The 18,978-nt window shown below is 38.1% G+C and overlaps 1 protein-coding gene across 2 annotated transcripts in view; it reads right to left on the minus strand.

The window, feature by feature from the left end:
- Positions 1–15,281: 15,281 nt before the first annotated feature.
- pigg (phosphatidylinositol glycan anchor biosynthesis class G (EMM blood group)) overlaps positions 15,282–18,978 on the minus strand; it is a 172,333-nt gene continuing 168,636 nt past the window's right edge. Inside the window, exons 13-14 of one of the 2 annotated variants that reach the window (XM_079892132.1) lie at positions 16,087–16,349; positions 15,282–15,471 (exon numbers count right to left, since the gene is read on the minus strand). In XM_079892132.1, the coding sequence (XP_079748258.1) occupies positions 16,130–16,349 (220 nt within the window). In that variant the 3' untranslated portion in view covers positions 15,282–15,471; positions 16,087–16,129. Of the gene's footprint in view, positions 16,350–18,978 lie in introns of both variants that reach the window. The other variant, XM_079892131.1, reaches the window with a different exon arrangement.

An 18,978-nucleotide genomic window follows, 5' to 3' on the forward strand; every position in this document is an offset into this window, starting at 1 on the left:
TCTGTTCATGTCCCGAGTTTGTGTGTGTGTGTGTGTGTTTGTAAAAACTCACCCAAAAAAACAACAGAATAATGTAGAGCAACAGGCCTGGAAAACGACAAGCAAGAGACACAAAACACTTCTTCAGCTCGGGTCAAAACCTGTCTTTCACTGTCTGGTCGTTTCTGAACCAAACTAATTCTATTCCAAATCTGCGTGAATAATGAACTTGAATGAAAGCTAAAGAATAGCTCTGATTGGGTCATTCTTTGTCAATTCAACCACATTTTGGAAAATTCCCCAGCTCAAATTTAATTTTCTGGTGAAAGACGTACATAACTGAAGAAGAAAGCCACAATATTAAATGTCATGGATGAATATTTATTGAGTAAACCATTATTTTGTCAAAATGACAATTTTCAGCAGAGATTTGGGGGGGGGGGGGTAAAATGACTTTAGAAAGATGGCAGCATCATTATTTTATTTTTTCACAGAGATTATTAGGTCTGTTAGTAATATCTGCTGACTTTAAAAATATTTCCTGCATTATATTCCAATGGTGACAGTTCAAAAATGAGGAAAAAGCAGTTTTCAAGAGTTTTCCGCCAAAGTTTGCATCCCTGTAACTCATGAAGTATTTAAGATATCTTAATATTCTTTTAGATTTAGATTCTTAACACACTTTTCTATTGGTGTCTTTATTTTGAAGGCCCTATGTGGTTTAATTCCAGAGATATTTGGATCTCAATATGGCTCCAAGAATAAATTGTTTGGTCAAAAACCAAAAGTGAGTCACTCTGCATATAGCAGATACTTTTTTCTTTTAAAGAGGAATGTCTGAAGAACAAATGATGTTAAAACTAGAAATGTATCTTGTTTCTTTCTATGAAAACAATTGCATTGAACATTCCTGTCTGAGTGCCAAAATTATTCATTTTCCCAAGTTTGCATGCCTGTAACTCAAGAATTATTAAAGATATCTCAATATGATTTTACAATCTGGTTCTTAGCATAATTTTCTTTTCGTATGTACATTTTTAAGGCCCTGGATATGGTTAAATCCCACAGATATGGGGATCTCAAAGCGGCTCCATGTCCAAATATTACCTATTTTCAATGGACAAAAAGCACCAAACATGGGTCACTTTGCACACAGCCGATGCTTATTGTATTTAAAGGGGAAAGTCAGAAAAATAAATGTTGAAACTAGACATCTTGTTTCCCTCTATCAAAACAATAGCATAAAACACACCTCTCTGAGTGCCTTACACTGAAATGGTGAAGTTGAGGCACATTAACTTGCTCTCAGTGGTCGGTTCATAAGATTCTACATTTGAATCAGTTTCAGAAGAAGGGTTTTGTTTATTTTAATAACTTCTGAAGCTAGCAAGATTTCAAATATGCAGTATTGTAACAACATGTTTGAAACAAGTTTCATGCCTCCTAGGAAAGTGTGTTTGCTCTCCTCACACATTGTATTCACATCAGTAAACCAAGATCTGCAACAAGGACGACAGCAAGTATATATGTACTATAACACAGAGGAATGATATTGTTTGAATCACAGCTGATGAAAGATAAAAACACTGACAGCCAGTCAGAATCCATCCTTTAAAGAGCTCAAGCATTTAAAGCAGCAAACAACAAAATTGCAGCGCACACTTATAATAAACAGAACGATATCGTCCGCTGGTGTGGACGCTAATATAGTTATTATCATTTTAATTATCATTCTTGGTGTGAACGGGCCTCAACTCTAATCCCAATTCCAATAGAAACTCAATGAACAGTCAATCAGATGAAGAGAAAACTGACAAATAAAGAAGTCTGTCAAAAGCAGTCATTAAAACTGTAATGAATTAAATTCAGCTGATAATGATTTATTTTAAAAACAACCGCAACAGGATCTTCTTATTCTTAGACCATTTTGATTCCAATTACCTGATTCTAAATCTTATTCTAATTCACATTCTGATTCGAATTCTATTTCTTAATTCTTATTATTAGTTCTTATTAATGCTTGCAATTTTACTTTTACCCCCCTGAAACCATATACGAATATTAACATGCTGGTTTTTTCAACTCAACACTATTTACTATATAAAACTTAACTTATGTGAAGAGTTTAGCAGGTCATTTGCATATGTAAATGTGAGTGGCACTTTTATGTCAGTGCCTGTTCAAATTAACTTAAATATGCCACATTATGTAAGTGATGTCACTTATTTTAAATAAGTTACTTATCCAAAAAAGGATTATTATCTTTAACTGAAACCATTAAAAACATTTCTGTTAATTGAAATAAAGGTTAAATAAAATCAAATATAAATATTAGCTAAGCTTAAACTAAAATTATACATGTTTGTATCTGGTAAACTATATATAACAAAGAGCGCTGAAAAAAATGTATTAGTCATATTTCTTTCACCATGAAATTATCACACGTTTGCATGTCCTGCCCTTCAGAGTTATCAGTCATCTCTCTAACATATGCACACATATTTCCCTGCCTTGGCTGGTTCTGTTTATCATGCAGCCGATGGCATGTGGAGGACCTTCAGAACTGTTCTTCTTTAAAAACATTAAAAATCTCACGAACCCCGAACTTTTGAACAGAAGTAGACTTTCAGATCGCAAAACTTCCTTCCCAGTCTTGCCATGCCAAGAGATCTGCCAATCACAACACAAGAAACAGCCCGTTTAATTCACAGGGTTCACTGTAAAAAGTGTTCAGTTCACTTACTTAAAAACAATTGAGTAAATCTGTTGCCTTAAAGGGGTGGTTGATTATGATTTGACTTTTCTAACTTTAGTTAGTGTGTAATGTTGCTGTTTGAGCATAAACAACATCTGCAAAGTTACAACGCTCAAAGTTCAAAGCAAAGGGAGATACTAGACATTATCGCTGGTAGAGACTGCACGACATTCCTCCCGGGTTAGTGACATCACCAACCCTAAAATTGACATAAACCCCGCCCCCAGAACACCATTTATAGATTATCAAGACAGAATATGCTAATCAATGACTAGAAGATAACTACACAAACTGCATATATTCATCAACTAAACATTCAGAAATGTTGTCTACATATTGTCACTTCTTCTTGAGTCTCTCCATCTTTGTCTGACTCCGGTTTGAACATAAAAGGCTAAAAGTTTTGAAATGTTCAGTGCATGTGTGTGTGAGGTAAAAGGACACGAGCTGTTGAAGCTCCGCCCCCTGTGCCGGGAGCAGCAGCTCATTTGCATTTAAAGAAACACACAAAACGGTGCATTTTTGCTCACCCTCAAAAAGTGACAATTTTAACATGCTATATAAAAATATCTGTGGGGTATTTTGAGCTCAAACTTCACACACACACTCTGGGCACATCAGAGACTTATTTTACATCTTGTGAAAAGGGCATTACACCACCCCTTTAAAATTATTAAGTAAATACAATTAATACTTAATTGAAAGTTATGTGAACTTGACAATTCCACATTACTTACTTTTTTCGATTAGGCATGAATTTACTTAATAATTTTAAGGCAACAGGGTTTTCTCAATATTTTTAAGTTCAGTAAACCGATCACTTTAAACAGTGTTTTATCATGTTACTAACTGACAGTCAGTCTCAATTCTCTCTTTTAATGCAAATCAATGAGCTTTTTTGTCCATTTAAGTATTAAAAATAACTCACTAGATTAACATTAGGATTATGTTATAAGCAATATAAGCAATATACAGAGCTGGATTTACCTCATATTGTAACAAAGGCTAAATTAATTTTATGTGGGCTACAGTAAAAATCTCATGTTATTAAAGATGAAGTGTTTTACACAGGCTATTATTTATTTATATTATTATAATAACAGTATTGACAAAAATATAAAACATTAGCCTTTATATAATGTTTCTTGACTAAATAAAGCCCTTTACTTATTCAAACACCAGTTCTTTATTTACACTTGTTGCATTGCAAACAGTGGTGGAGGTGGGCGGAGTTATGAGGTTTGACTGACAGTTTGAGGAGCCAATGGAATTACGAGGCTTAGTCACAAGCTCTTTTCAATACTTTTCATTGGTTAAATATTTGCAAAACCCACAGACACACATAAAGGCGGGTGACCAACAGTAATGATTTATGATGAAATATGGTTACAAGAATCTCCAGACAGCAACAATATTATACATTTGTATATATTGTTTTAGAGTGAAATAATAATAATACTGAAAAATATATTTCTCCCACTATCGCATTTAGTGATGCAACGCTAAATATGGATGTTATTGCTGCAAGAAAAATTCACTAACATTTTTTTAGTGAACATCAATGCATTTACAAAATGCATAAACCATTATTACGAGACAGGGAACAACCAAGACATGAATGATGAACACAAAAATAAAGATCAAACAAGATACACATATTTAGTTCTATTTCAAGCTCTGAAATACTTTCATCAACCCTTAAACATGTTCTCACGTGTCATCGACAAAACTGAGAGCACACCGTGAGGAAACTCGACCGCAGCCAGAGGACAGTGAAACACTCCCAAGAGTATTTGCTAAAACTTTGTGTTTCTCCCTCATCTCTCAGTGTTTGTCTCTGAATAACAACGCCAGCCTGAGACGTGTTTCGCGACCGAAAGCCCTCCAGACTCCACCGCTCGGGATGAATATTCATGTTCCTCCTACACACTTTCTCTTCTCCGACGCTTTCTTTATTATTTATTTTTAGGGCAGAATCTTGGGACAGAAACAGCCTCCATTAAGTCTGAACGCTGATGAACACACACACACACACACACACACACACGCTCAGAGGAGCATTAGAGAGCGGGCTGATGAGTGTGTCGTCTGGGATGAAGAGGTTTTGCTGGTGTTCTGGAGTGGACTGAAGCACTGAGAGGGTTTGTGATCTCAGATCTGCTCTGCATGAACTTGTTTTGAACCCTGTTGTCTTCATTTATCCCGATCCTCTCCCGCCGAGGACAGCGACGGCCCGGTGCCGGTGAAGACGGCCAGTGTTTCCTTTATTCAGAAGAGGTTTCGCTGCGATGCCTTGAGAACCATATAGTTCCCCAAAGAACCTTTGAGTCAACGGTTCTCAAAACAACCATTTTGTGTGTGTTTGTGAGTGAGTGAGTGTTTGTTTGTGTGTGTGAGTGAGTGAGTGAGGGATTGTGTGTGTGTGTGTGTGAGTGAATGTGAGTGTGTGAATGAGTATGTATGTCTGTGTGTGAGTGAGTGAGTGAGTGAGTGAGTGTGTGTGAGTGCGTTTGTGTGTGTGTGTGTGTGTGAGAGAGAGTGAGTGAGTTAGTTTGTGGTTTGTGTGAGTGAGTCTGAGTGTGTGTCTGTGAGTGTGTGTGTGTCTGTGAGGCTGCATGTGAGTGTTAGAAAGAGAGTGTGTGTGAGAGAGTGAGTGTGTTTGTGTGTGTGTGAGAGAGAGTATGTGTGTGTGTGTGTGTGTGTGTGTGTGTGTGTGTGTGAGAGTGAGTGAGGTTGTGGTTTGTCTGAGTCTGAGTGTGTGTGTGTGTCTGTATGTGAGTGTTAGAAAGAGAGAGAGAGAGTGTGTGTGTGTGTGTGTGTGTGTGTGAGAGAGAGAGTGAGTGAGTGAGTGAGCGAGCGTGTGTGTGTGTTTGAATGTGAGAGTGAGTGAGTGAGTGTGTGTGTGTGTGTGAGAATGAGTGAGTGAGCTTGTGTGTGTGTGTGTGTGTGTGTGTGTGTGTGTGTTTGAATGTGAGAGTGAGTGAGTGTGAGTGTGTGTGTTTGAATGTGTGTGTGTGAAAGTGAGTGAGTGAGCTTGTGTATGTGTGTGTGTGTAAAAGTGAGTGAGTGAGCTTGTGTGTGTGTGTGTGTGTGTGTCCTTTTTCAATAAAAAAACTTTTGTGCAATAGAAAGATGGATCTTAAAAGGATCTTCATGGAATTTAAATGAATTAGTTAAAGGGATACTCCACCGTTTTTTCATATTAAACTATGTTATTCCCTTAACTAAGACGAGTTGATACATACCTCTCTCGTCTCAGTGCGTGCACTTAATCACTCTAGCGCGCGGTGACACTTTGAAAGCACTTAGCTTACTCCAGTATATTCAATGGTATCTAGCAGCAATGAATTTAGAAGTGACCAAACACATCAACGTTTTCCCTATTTAAAAACAGTTACACGAGTAGTTATACGACCAAGTATGGTGACACAAAATAAAACGTGGCGCTTTTCTAAACGGGTTAAAAAGGATAACTATAATGTATGGCGGAATAGCACTTCTGGAAGTACTTCGACTCGGCGCAGTAAAAAGTCACGCCTGATCTTCTTCCCACTAGGAAACCCGCTGGAAAACGGTGGAGTATCCCTGTAAGATAAAATGTAATGCACCCCGAGCCCTACATCATTTTATATTTCATATAGTTGATTGGGAGTGTTTTTACCCATAATATGAAGTTTTACCTGTAAATATGAAGATAAGTCTCTCGCTCTGACTGATTTTAAATCATAACTCTGGCACCAGAATAGTTCAGCAGGATTGTCTGAGAAGTGCAGTATTGATCTCAGATCCCAGACTCCTCCATCAAGAGGAAACCTGATCGTAAATCAATACTCGCTTCACTCAGGAGTCCAGTTAGCTGTCCATCCTGAAGCAGACTCAGCACTGACCTTTGACCTGTGATTTAACTGTCATACTGGCTCACAATGGAGAGGTCAGCAAAACTAAAGCTTGACTGAAATTTAAAGAGCCCATATTACGCCCTTTCACAAAGTCTTGATGTCGTTTCTGGGTTTCCTGATGCCGTACACGGCTAGAACACCGTGTTGATCTGCGGGACCATTTCTCAGCCGCAGTGCTTCTTATTTTCACTTCATCCTGTGAGTTCAACCGAGTGCAGGAACACAGTTCAATCCTCCGTCTGCAAGAACAAACTGAAATTAAAGCATCCCACGTCTCCAGATCCTCTGCCCCGGTTCGTGTTGAATACAGTCAAGTATTTCTTTAATTCGTATTATGTTCATATTTAGTGTCTCTTTTAACCTTCTCTGGCACACGAGGGATCCTGGATACTATCAATAAAGAGGTTTTATTCTTTCCTTCAGGGCTGTTCGATGGAAAGTTTTTATCAAAGTTTAAATGGGAGCTATTATGCCCTTTTACTGAGTCTTTATGTTGTTTTGCGCTCTACTAGAATACACTGATTATTTCTCCATTGTTGCGGCTCCTCTTTTCCCAGTCTGTCAGTAACGCTCTGTTTACTTCCTGTCTCTATGAAGCCCCTCCTTCTGAAAAGCACACTGTGCTCTGATTGGTCGGCTGGATCAGTGTTTTGTGATTGGTCGAGCGCTTCGAGTGTGTTTGGGAAATGTCCCGCCCCTTCCCATAACCGCCAGTTTAACACACTACACACTAACTCAACCAGGCCCCGCCCCTTTATTCTGCGCATGAATTATTATAATGAGGAATATTGTGACGTGTTCGTTCCCGGAAGAAACTCAAGACTACAATGGAGGCGTTTCAGGAGTTCAGAAACACTGACACTGATATAGAGAAGAACTGTGTGACTTTGCAGAGATTTTTCATGCTCAAACAACAACATTACACACTGAAGACAGATGAAGATGAGAAGAAAGCAGAATAGCTCCTCTTTAAATCATTATTCCCTGAAAATTGTGCCGAGTCATGTCAGGTTTGACTTACAATTTGATCTGTTCCTCAGAAGACTTGAAATATGATGGCGGATAAGTAGTACAGAGAGACCACTTTTATAGTGTTTTTCATGAACTATTCCTTCATTACATTCAATTTAAACACTTTTTACATGGTTAACTAGTTAAAAAGTGCTTACCGGAGGGAATAAAGAAAACAACAAAAGTCACTGCTTTATTACTGCAATGTAACTTTTCAATGCCAAACATCATTCCTTCAGCCGTTCAGTCTTCATTTACTCGATCTATACGTGACCCTGGATCACGTCTCCAGTCTCGAGTCGCACGGGTTTATCTGTGGCAATAGCCAACAATACATTGTATGGGTCAAAATTATCCATTTTTCTTTTATGCCAAAAATCATTAAGATATTAAGTAAAGATCATGTTCCATGAAGATATTTGGTAAATTTCCCACCGTAAATATATAAAACATGTATTTCTGTGAGTGAATGCAGCACAATCGCCAACATAAATGAACAACTTTAAAGGAGATTTTCTCAATGTTTCCATTTTTTTGCATCCTCAGATTCCAGATTTACAATAGTTGTATCTCGACCAAATATTGTCCTATCCTAACAAACCACACATCAATGGAAAGATTATTTATTCAGCTTTCAGATGATGTATACACCTCAATTTAACAAAATTGACCCTTGTGACTGGTTTTGTGGTCCAGGGTCACATATTGTCTTAATGTAGGATGGAGTGTGTGTGGCTGAAGTTATTTTACTCCTGTACAGAATAGGGTTTGTTTAGGCTCTCATGAAGAAGTCCAGGACGTCTCATAAACTGTAGCTCTAAACAAAAGGCCTGAAGAGTCTCAATGGTCTGACTTAACTCTGACTCTTACATTAGACGCCATCTCTCTCTCTCTCTCTCTCTCTCTCTCACATCGATCCCTCATCGACCCGCATCCCGCAGTAATTACAGAGGAAAGCCACGCTCGGGAAAGCAGGTCCTTTATTTGGGAGAAAGGTTCAAAGACGCTCTGCTTTACGACAGAAGGACGACGAAAGGATCACAAAACAGGAGCAGAATAAATATTGATCTCTGACAGAATAGTATAATGATGGTTTTCATTCAAAAACATTCATCCTATTGGAGAAAAACTAAAGATTACAACGTCTTCATGACAGCAAAAAAGGAAAAAGAGAAAGAAATGACAAATAAAAACAACCAAAAATGTCATTGTTAATATAGTAAAGTGTATATTAAAATGATATATAATTATCAAATGAGCTATAATTATAATTAAATATTAAGTCTACACTCATTTCTTACTATATTTATTAGAATTTTTAGAAAGTTTGGTTTCAGTAAGTCTCTTCTGCTCAACAAGGCTGATCGAAAATACAGTAAAATTGTGAAATATTATTATAATGTAAATCAGCTGTTTTCTATGTGAATATATAGTAAAGTGTAATTTATATCCTGTGATCAAAGCTGAATTTTCATCATCATTACTCCAGTCTTCAGTGTCACATGATCCTTCAGAAATCACTCTAATATGAGGATTTGATGAAACACTTATGATTATTATTAATGTTCAAAACAGCTTCATATTTTCTTGGAAACTGTGATGCATTTTATTTTTCATGATTTTTTGATGAATAGAAAGTTCAAAAGAACAGCATTTAATTGAAATAGAGTCTTTTGTAACATTAGAAATGTCTTTATTGTCACTTCTGATCAGCTAAGTGTGTCCTTGCTTAACAAAAAATATGAATTTCCTTAATTTTAAATTGTACTAACGCAAAAGTTTGAATGGTAATGCGTGAAAACATATTCAAAGGATAAAATTATTAAAATCCCCAGCTGTGGATTATTTTCTTTGATTCGATTCATGATGAACAATGATAACGCTGCTTTTCAAAATGTGTTGTTATTTGCTATTATTCCCATAAATTTTACTACAATAATGTTAATCATCATTAATAACTGCTGCATCACCATCACATTAAAGCAATGTCAGCTGAAAAGAAAAGTTGAAATAATAAAAGCATATTCATGTTCATTTTAAAGCTGTCTACACCCACCCAGTCAAAAACACATCTAAAACCAGTAACACTTTACAATAAGGTTCATTAGTTTACATTAGTTACCTTAGTTAACATGAACTAAGAATGAACAATAATTCTACAAAATGTATTAATCTTACTTTTTATTAATTTCAACATTTGCTAGTATGTTATTAAAATCAGAGGTTGTATTTGTTAAAGGGGTGGTTGATTATGATTTGACTTTTCTAACTTTAGTTAGTGTGTAATGTTGCTGTTTGAGCATAAACAACATCTGCAAAGTTACAACGCTCAAAGTTCAGAGCAAAGGGAGATATTTGCTTTTAAAGAAATCGCTTTTTAAGGACTACAACAAACGGCTGGTAGAGACTACACCACATTCCTCCCGGGTTAGTGACATCACCAACCCTAGAATTTACATAAACCCCGCCCCCTGAACACCATTTATAGATTATCAATCCAGAATATGCTAATCAATGACTAGAAGATAACTACACATAAGCTTCATAAATTCATCAACTAACCATTCAGAAATGTCCTGTTGCTTCTACATGTTGTCACTTCTTCTTGAGTCTCTCCATCTTTCTGACTTCGGTTTGAACATAAAAGGCTAAAAGGTTTTGAAATGTTCAGTGCATGTGTGTGTGAGGTAAAAGAACACGAGCTGTTGTAGCTCCGCCCCCTCTGCCGGGAGCAGCAGCTCATTTGCATTTAAAGGGACAGACACAAAATGGTGTGTTTTTGCTAACCCTCAAAAAGTGACAATTTTAACATGCGATATAAAAATATCTGTGGGGTATTTTGAGCTAAAACTTCACACACACACTCTGGGGACATCAGAGACTTATTTTACATCTTGTGAAAGGGCATTACACCACCCCTTTAACATTAGTTAATGCACTGTGAACTAACATGAACAAACAATGACCAGCTGTATTTTTATTAACTAACATTAACATGCTCATGGTTAGTTCATACATTAACTAATGTTAACTAATGAACCTTATTGTAAAGTGTTACCATAAAATCGTATAGAGGTGCAGAACACAGTTAGATGTCTAAGCTAATCATGAATGAGCGTCTGATCCCGTCGCTGTGAGTAAAACAGGAGGATTGGTTTGTGTTCAGCAGTTTCCAGCCACGGTCCAACACACACAAACAACAACAACACAAATAAAATCAAATGGATGGAAACGGAGCGAATGGAAAGCGCCAGAACGGCAGGCGAGTGTGTTTTAGGGCTGTGTGTTTACAGACGCACTTCTCACGGATCTGAAATGAAGTCACGGCTGGTCAGAGACGTCCTCAAATGAGGGGAAATCACTATCTCCACCTGCCATACACACTTCTGTGAGCTTCATTCTCCTCGTAAACACAATCCTTTGGCTCCTTGACAGCCCCGTTATTACAGTCGCAACACACACCACACACACACACACACACACACACACACACGTATCCCATCAATCCTGCTGAGGCTGAGAACGATGAACGCTTTTCCAGGTGCTTAAACCTACAAACACACACACACACACACAGTTCAAAAGACAGACTTTAAATGGAAAAACTTTATCCACACACACACAGAGAAAGAGAGAGAGAGAGCGAGAGTGAGAGAGAGACAAAGAGAGATAGAGAGAGAGAGAGATGGAGAGGGAGAGAGAGAGTGAGAGACAAACAGAGAGAGTGAGAGAGAGACAGACAGAGAGAGAGAGAGAGAGAGAGAGAGAGAGAGAGAGAGAGAGAGAGAGGTTCACTACACATCACGTGATGCTTCAACTCCAGCAAGAGAATATCTCTCTGTGTGAGAGTGAAATAAAGATCTGTGAAAGTCAGAAAGAGAAGCACTGTAATCACTGTTTCATCTTGTTTTCCAGGAAAAACATATTTAAAAAGGAAGATATATTTACTTAAGATGATGAAACAAAAACAAAAATAACGACTTTATTCAACTCTTCATTTTCTCCTGTGTGTTTCTCTGAGTGAGTTCACGTAGTGTAACAGCGCAGCGCTTCTGGGTTGTGCGTCAGAATGGAGGCTCACTATTGGCCGACGCTGGTCATGTGATGCGTGTGATGCTGGCCAATAGTGAGCCTCCGTTCTGACGTAGAAGCGCTGCGCTGTTACACTACATGAACTCACTCAGAGAAACACAGAAGAACATGAAGAGTTGAATAAAGTCGTTATTTTTGTTTGTTTTTTTGCGCACATAAAGTATTCTCGTCGCTTGATAAACTTAAGGTTGAGCCACTGTAGTCACTTGGACTATTTTAACGATGTCTTTACTAACTTTTCTGGGCTGGCAGATCTCGATTATCTAGAAGCCTATGAAGGAGTGAGACAGCTCTCAGATTTCATCAGAAATATCTTAATTTGTGTTCTGAAGATGAATGAAAGTCTTACGGGGTTGAACAACATGAGGGAGAGTAATTACTGACAGAATCTTCATGTTTGGGTGAACTAACCCTTTAAAGACGATAATAATAATAGAAAAACCCCTGACGTCAGCTGTCTGTGTCAGCTCAAGAGAGGAACGGACAGAAGAAGTAAATAAAGGAATGAACACACGAGGTCTGAGTTCTGCTCAATGACTGATAAGAGCTCAGAGAGCAGGACACCAGCGGGGAACAGATGGACACTAAAACCCCATTAAAAACACACCAACTCTCCTCACCGACACAGAGAGATGATGATGATGGACAGGTAACAGAGACTCGCTTTAAATCGAGAGGCTTTCATACTGTCACCAGACGCTGACCATTCTTTCACCCGCCGACCCACGACTGCTTCAAAGCAAGAACTGAGAGTTAGTGAAAGCTGGTTATCACCATAGACTGTGAGGAAAAGTGTGTGTGTGACGTCACCCGTAGTGTTTCTGAAGAGCGTTTTTGAAGCCCAAAGTGGGCGGAGCCGGCCGTCGCCATCTTGATTGGTGATTGGTCGAGTGCTTCGAGTGTGTTTGGGAAATGTCAATAACCGCCAGTTTAACACACTACACACTAACTCAACCAGGCCCCGCCCCTTTATTCTGCGCATGAATTATTATAATGAGGAATATTGTGACGTGTTCGTTCCCGGAAGAAACTCAAGACTACAATGGAGGCGTTTCAGGAGTTCAGAAACACTGACACTGATATAGAGAAGAACTGTGTGACTTTGCAGAGATTTATCATGTTTAAACGGCAACATTACACACTGAAGACAGATGAAGATGTGAAGAAAAGGAGAAAATGTAACAAAATACTATAAAAATAAGAAAAAACATGACCTAAAATTAGACATGAAGCCCCAAACATCTAATAACCACAGAAAACCTCACAGAATTAATTAATGAATACTTTAACACGGCTTTCTTGATACTCGATCCTGATTGGTCAATCCGTATTATGCAACAAACTGTGTTTTATATAATGACACTAATCACTCCATGCCCTGTTTTTTCTCATAATTTGAAATCAAATTAACATTTAATACAGATTTATTTATGTATTTGGTAAGCAGCCGTGCAATAAGCAGAATAATATAGTCATTATGGAAAAATAAATAAACACCCTCAGGATGATGCAAGAATTGTCGGGATTTCATTTGTGATAATGATGTACATTATCCCTCATATAACATGATCACAGTGTAAAGCTTCTATATGAACCTTAAAGTGTTTTTTTCTGTCAAGCACTTCATATATAGAATTATATAGAACTTTTAGGGGTTCCGAATCCAACATAATTCATTGGTAACACTTTACAATAAGTTTCATTAGTTAACATTAGTTAACATGAACTAATAATGAACTGCACGTATACAGCATTAATTAACCTTTGTTAATGTTAATTTCAACATTTACTAATACTTTATTAAAATCTTGTTAACATTAATGCACTGTGAACTAACATGAACAGGTTAACAAAGATTATTAAATACAGTAACAAATGCATTGCTCATGGTTAGTTCAAGTTAGTTAATATGTTAACTAATTGGTGTTACCAATTAATTTCTATTTTGATTAAATTTATGAATTAAGCATACTTTATCACTCAAAAATTCAAATATCCTGTTAAACATGAAAGTATCGTGCAATCATCAAGACATTTCTCCTTATATTAGAACCCTTTTGACAAAGCATTCTTTAGAATTGAGTCAGAACCCTAGAATTCTATATAGAACCCCAGTGAACCCTTGTAGTGTGACATGTGACCCTGGATCATGTCACCAGTCTCGAGTCGCACGGGTTTATCTGTGGCAATAGCCAACAATACATTGTATGGGTCAAAATTATAGATTTTTCTTTTATGCCAAAAATCATGAGGATATTCAGTAAAGATCATGTTCCATGAAGATATTTAGTAAATTTCCTACCGTAAATATATAAAACATGTATTTCTGTGAGTGAATGCAGCACAATCGCCAACATAAATGAACAACTTTAAAGGAGATTTTCTCAATGTTTCCATTTTTTTGCATCCTCAGATTCCAGATTTACAATATTCGTATCTCGACCAAATATTGTCATATCCTAACAAACCATACATCAATGGAAAGATTATTTATTCAGCTTTCAGATGATGTATACACCTCAATTTAACTAAATTGACCCATGTGACTGGTTTTGTAGTCCAGGGTCACATATAGTGAGAACTGAATCTCAGAGGTCTGAATGGACACAAAGACTGAAGCAGATTTATTTTATTAGACTTTTTTCAACAGAAATGGGCAATTATTGAAACATATTCACTTGAAGGAAGATAATGTACTGGTATGTGGTGTATTTACTGAAGCGCTGTCAGGGACTTCAGGTATTTTTTTTCTTATTTTTTTTTCTCACCTTTTATGTTTATTTACTTACTTTTCATTATTAATGTTATAAGTAAATGTTATGTAAAAAAAATGTAAACACTGTCTGAACCTCCAGACTGCGCTCGGTCCGATGGGAGAGACTCGACACTCTCCTCTCTCTATCTAAAAGGCATTAGGTCACAAAATCCACTTCTCCAGCCAATAAAAAGGTCAAAGCAGAGTGCGAATAGAGGAGGAAAGCAGACATCTCAGATGCCGTCTCTGTAAGGGATGGGAATCCACTTACTAATTCTAATGAATGAAGTCTACAAATTTTGAGGAAGAATGGACAATACCTGGTAAAGTAATTATATCCTTCCTCAACATCCTGATGATTAACTACTTTAAGATGTCAACGTAACACAAATAATACTAATAAATAAATATAAGGTTAAAACCCCTTCGTCTAAAAGGTATCTTCACTCCAAAATATCTCAAAGAGATCCAAAAGATATGATGTTTTGAAATATTTGATTAAATATTCTTTGATTTTAATACAAACTTGCACTGATTGTCATGACAGAGGTAAAGCTCATGTAACAGATGTTCTGATAGCCTGTACACTATATCATACAAAAGTTTGGGGTTAGTAAGATTTTTTTTAAATAAATTTGTACTTCTTTTTCCAGCAAAAATGCATTATATTGATCCAATTCGACCCAAGTTCAAATTAATTTGGTTGCAGAATTATTATTATTATTATTATTATTATTATTTTTAAATTCTGAACTCAAAAACTGTTTGATACAACAAAATCACAGCCAATCAGAGAATATTCGTTTAATATACAGCTATGCTGAGCAAAACTGTCAACCAATGAGATTTACTCAGCACATTGTGATGAAGACAGAAACCAAGTGACAGACAAAACATCATCTCTCGCTGTTAGTGTCACTGAGAAATTGATTGAAGTAACTGGATCAGACCCTCTTATTGGAGAAAAACTTTTCAACAGTCTAACAGGGAGACAAAACACATGAAAAAGCACTTAGAAATGAAGTACTCGCAATCCAAAAAAAAGGGCTTGTTTTATTATTAACCAGATCTAAGCGCTGAGATAAAGAAAAAACACTTGGCAAGATAAATCAGTTTACAATTCACATTCCCAACAGGCGGATTAAACTGACACGTCACGCGCAGCTGTGTTTAGATGTGATTTAAAAGACTTTTAAGATCCCTTGAAGCTTTCAAGCGCGTGAGGAGTTTACATCTCCTGTGATCTCGGCGAGGAGAGAGTTATTAATGATGTAACTTATCTCAATTATTCCAGAGGTGAACTAGCGGTCAGGGACAGAAACGGCAAAATACTAAAAAGAATGACACTCTCCTTTAGCTTTAGGAAGGATTATCATATGTACACCCACAAGTCTTGCCGTACGTCATCTTCATGTTATCGCTGATGACCTCCCCCAAAAAAAAAAAAAAAAAAAAAAAAAAAATTTAATCACGTACACAGAAATAAGTCAGTAGAGCGAGCCAAATCTCCATGTAATCTCACTTTAAATCACTTTTTCCGTCCACATGAACTTCTTTTGGTGGCTAAAACTCCAACTCCACCATTTGTTCTGTACCTGAGTTTGGCTTTGGTTCTGGCTTTTGGTTCTGGCTTTGTATTCAAGGTCTAGCTGAGCGTTCCTGATCCATAAAGGTGAAGAACAGACACACGGCGGTGGTGATGAGGGTGTGCATGGCCTCGTACAAGAGTTTGGGAGAAAACACGCTCCAGATGAAGAGGTGGTATCGGAGACTGGTGACCAGAACCACGTAGAACACGACTGGGATGGAGCGCAGGAGCGCGAAGCAATAGCTGCCATGACCGAGACCCATTACAGCCCTGAAAGACAGCAGGAGAAAGACATTCAGTCTATGATGTGTGTCATTATATAATACTGTAGTCATAAAACCGTTAGGTCTCATCGACTGTGGTTCATTCCTCATTTAAAGCTAATGGAAAAGCTATTACTTCCTCTACTAAGCTTTGATTATGTATTACGACAAACGTCTATGATACATTCATTAAGACAAATGTCACCCATCATGGTCTGATGCCACAGCTATCAGCAAGGCTAGTCGCAAAGATATTGAGGCCTAGACTGAATCAGGCTGGCCTAGACCGCATTAGACTGACATGCACTTGACAAGACCAGATAATAAGGACTGGAATGGACTAGACTGAACCAGATTTGAGTGGATTTCACTGGACTTGACAAGACTAAATTAGACTGAACTGATTGAGTGGATTATAGACTAGACTACTTTAAACTGAATTGGATTGGACTGGACTAGTATGGACTCAAGTGGGCTAGGCTAAATTAGATGACCTCAAACTATAACTGAACTGGACTGAAGTTGATGACAGACTGGACTAGGCTAGACTACTTTGATTGGACCGGACTAAAATGAACTGAACTGGGCTAGAATGGACAGGACTGGACTAGTATGGACAGGACTGGACTAGTATGGACTGAAGTGGCCTAGGATAGATTAGATGACCTCATCCTATAAACTGGATTGGACTAGACTACTTTGGCCTGAATTTGAATGGACAGGACTGGACTAGTATGGACTGAAATGGGCTAGAATGGGCAGGACTGGACAAGTATGGACTGGACTAGTATGGACTGAAGTGGCCTAGGATAGATTAGATGACCTCATCCTATAAACTGACTGGACTAGAGTACTTTGGCCTGAATTTGAATGGACAGGACTGGACTAGTATGGACTGAAATGGGCTAGAATGGGCAGGACTGGACTAGAATGGACTGAACTGGACTAGAATGGACAGGACTGGACTAGTATGGACTGAAGTGGCCTAGGATAGATTAGATGACCTCATCCTATAAACTGGATTGGACTAGACTACTTTGGCCTGAATTTGAATGGACAGGACTGGACTAGTATGGACTGAAATGGGCTAGAATGGGCAGGACTGGACTAGTATGGACTGGACTAGTATGGACTGAAGTGGCCTAGGATAGATTAGATGACCTCATCCTATAAACTGACTGGACTAGAGTACTTTGGCCTGAATTTGAATGGACAGGACTGGACTAGTATGGACTGAAATGGGCTAGAATGGACAGGACTGGACTAGTATGGACTGAAATGGGCTAGAATGGGCAGGACTGGACTAGTATGGACTGAAATGGGCTAGAATGGACAGGACTGGACTAGTATGGACTGAAATGGGCTAGAATGGGCAGGACTGGACTAGTATGGACTGAAGTGGCCTAGGATAGATTAGATGACCTCATCCTATAAACTGGACTGGACTAGAGTACTTTGGTCTGAATTTGAATGGACAGGACTGGACTAGTATGGACTGAAGTGGCCTAGGCTAGATTAGATCGTCTCAAACTATAAACTGAACTGGACTGGAGTTGATAATAGACTGGAATGGGCTAGACTACTTTGGACTTAATTTGAATGGACTGGACAAGAATGGACTGAGCTGGACTAGAATGGGCAAGACTGGGCTAGTATGGACTGAAGAGGAATAGGCTACATTAGATGACCCCAACCTATAAACTGGCCTGGACTAGACTATTTTGGACTGAATTGGATTGGACTGGACTTAAATGAACTGAACTGGATTGGAGTTGATTATAGACTGAATTGGACTGGACTAGAAAGAGCTTAATGGGGCTAGGCTAGAATAGATGACCTCAACATACAGAATTCTGTCAACATGACAGAATGGAGTGGGCTAGACTGGACTGCAATGGACTGGAATGGGCAGAACTGGGCTAGTATGGACTGAAGTGGCAAGGCTAGATTAGATGACCTCAACATAAAAACTGGACTGGACTAGACTACTTTGGACTGAATTTGAATTAACTTGGCTAGTATGGACTGAAGTAGGTTAGGCTAAACTGCATTGGACTAGAGACTACTTTGGAATAAATTTGATTGGACTGTTCAATAATTGACTGAACTGGTCTAGAATGGGCAGAACTGGACCATAATGAACTGAACTGGAATGGAGTTGGTTATAGACTGAATGGAATTGGACTGGACTATAATGAACTGAACTGGATTGGAGTTGATTATAGACTGAACTGAATTGGACTGGACTATAATGAACTGAACTGGATTGGAGTTGGTTATAGACTGAATTGAATTGGACTGGACTATAATGAACTGAACTGGACGAGTTGATGACAGAATGGAGTGGGCTAGACTGGACTGAAATGGACTAGAATTGGCAGGACTGGAATAGTATGGACTAAAGTAGGTTAGGCTAAAGTGCACTGGACTAGACAAGAATAATTTGGTGAATTTGATTGGACTGTTTCAGAATTGGCAGGATTGGTCCAGAATGGACTGAAGTGGGCTAGGCTGGCCCAACCTATAAATAACTGTTCTCGATCATTACAATTCTTGTTTTGAACAAATGCTCAGTGTCTCAGCCTGAAGAACTAGTATTATTCATACGATAGAACCCAGACTCCTGGATTTCAGGC

The sequence above is a fragment of the Squalius cephalus genome, assembly GCF_949319135.1.
Source record: "Squalius cephalus genome assembly, chromosome: 14".
Lineage (NCBI taxonomy): Eukaryota > Metazoa > Chordata > Actinopteri > Cypriniformes > Leuciscidae > Squalius > Squalius cephalus.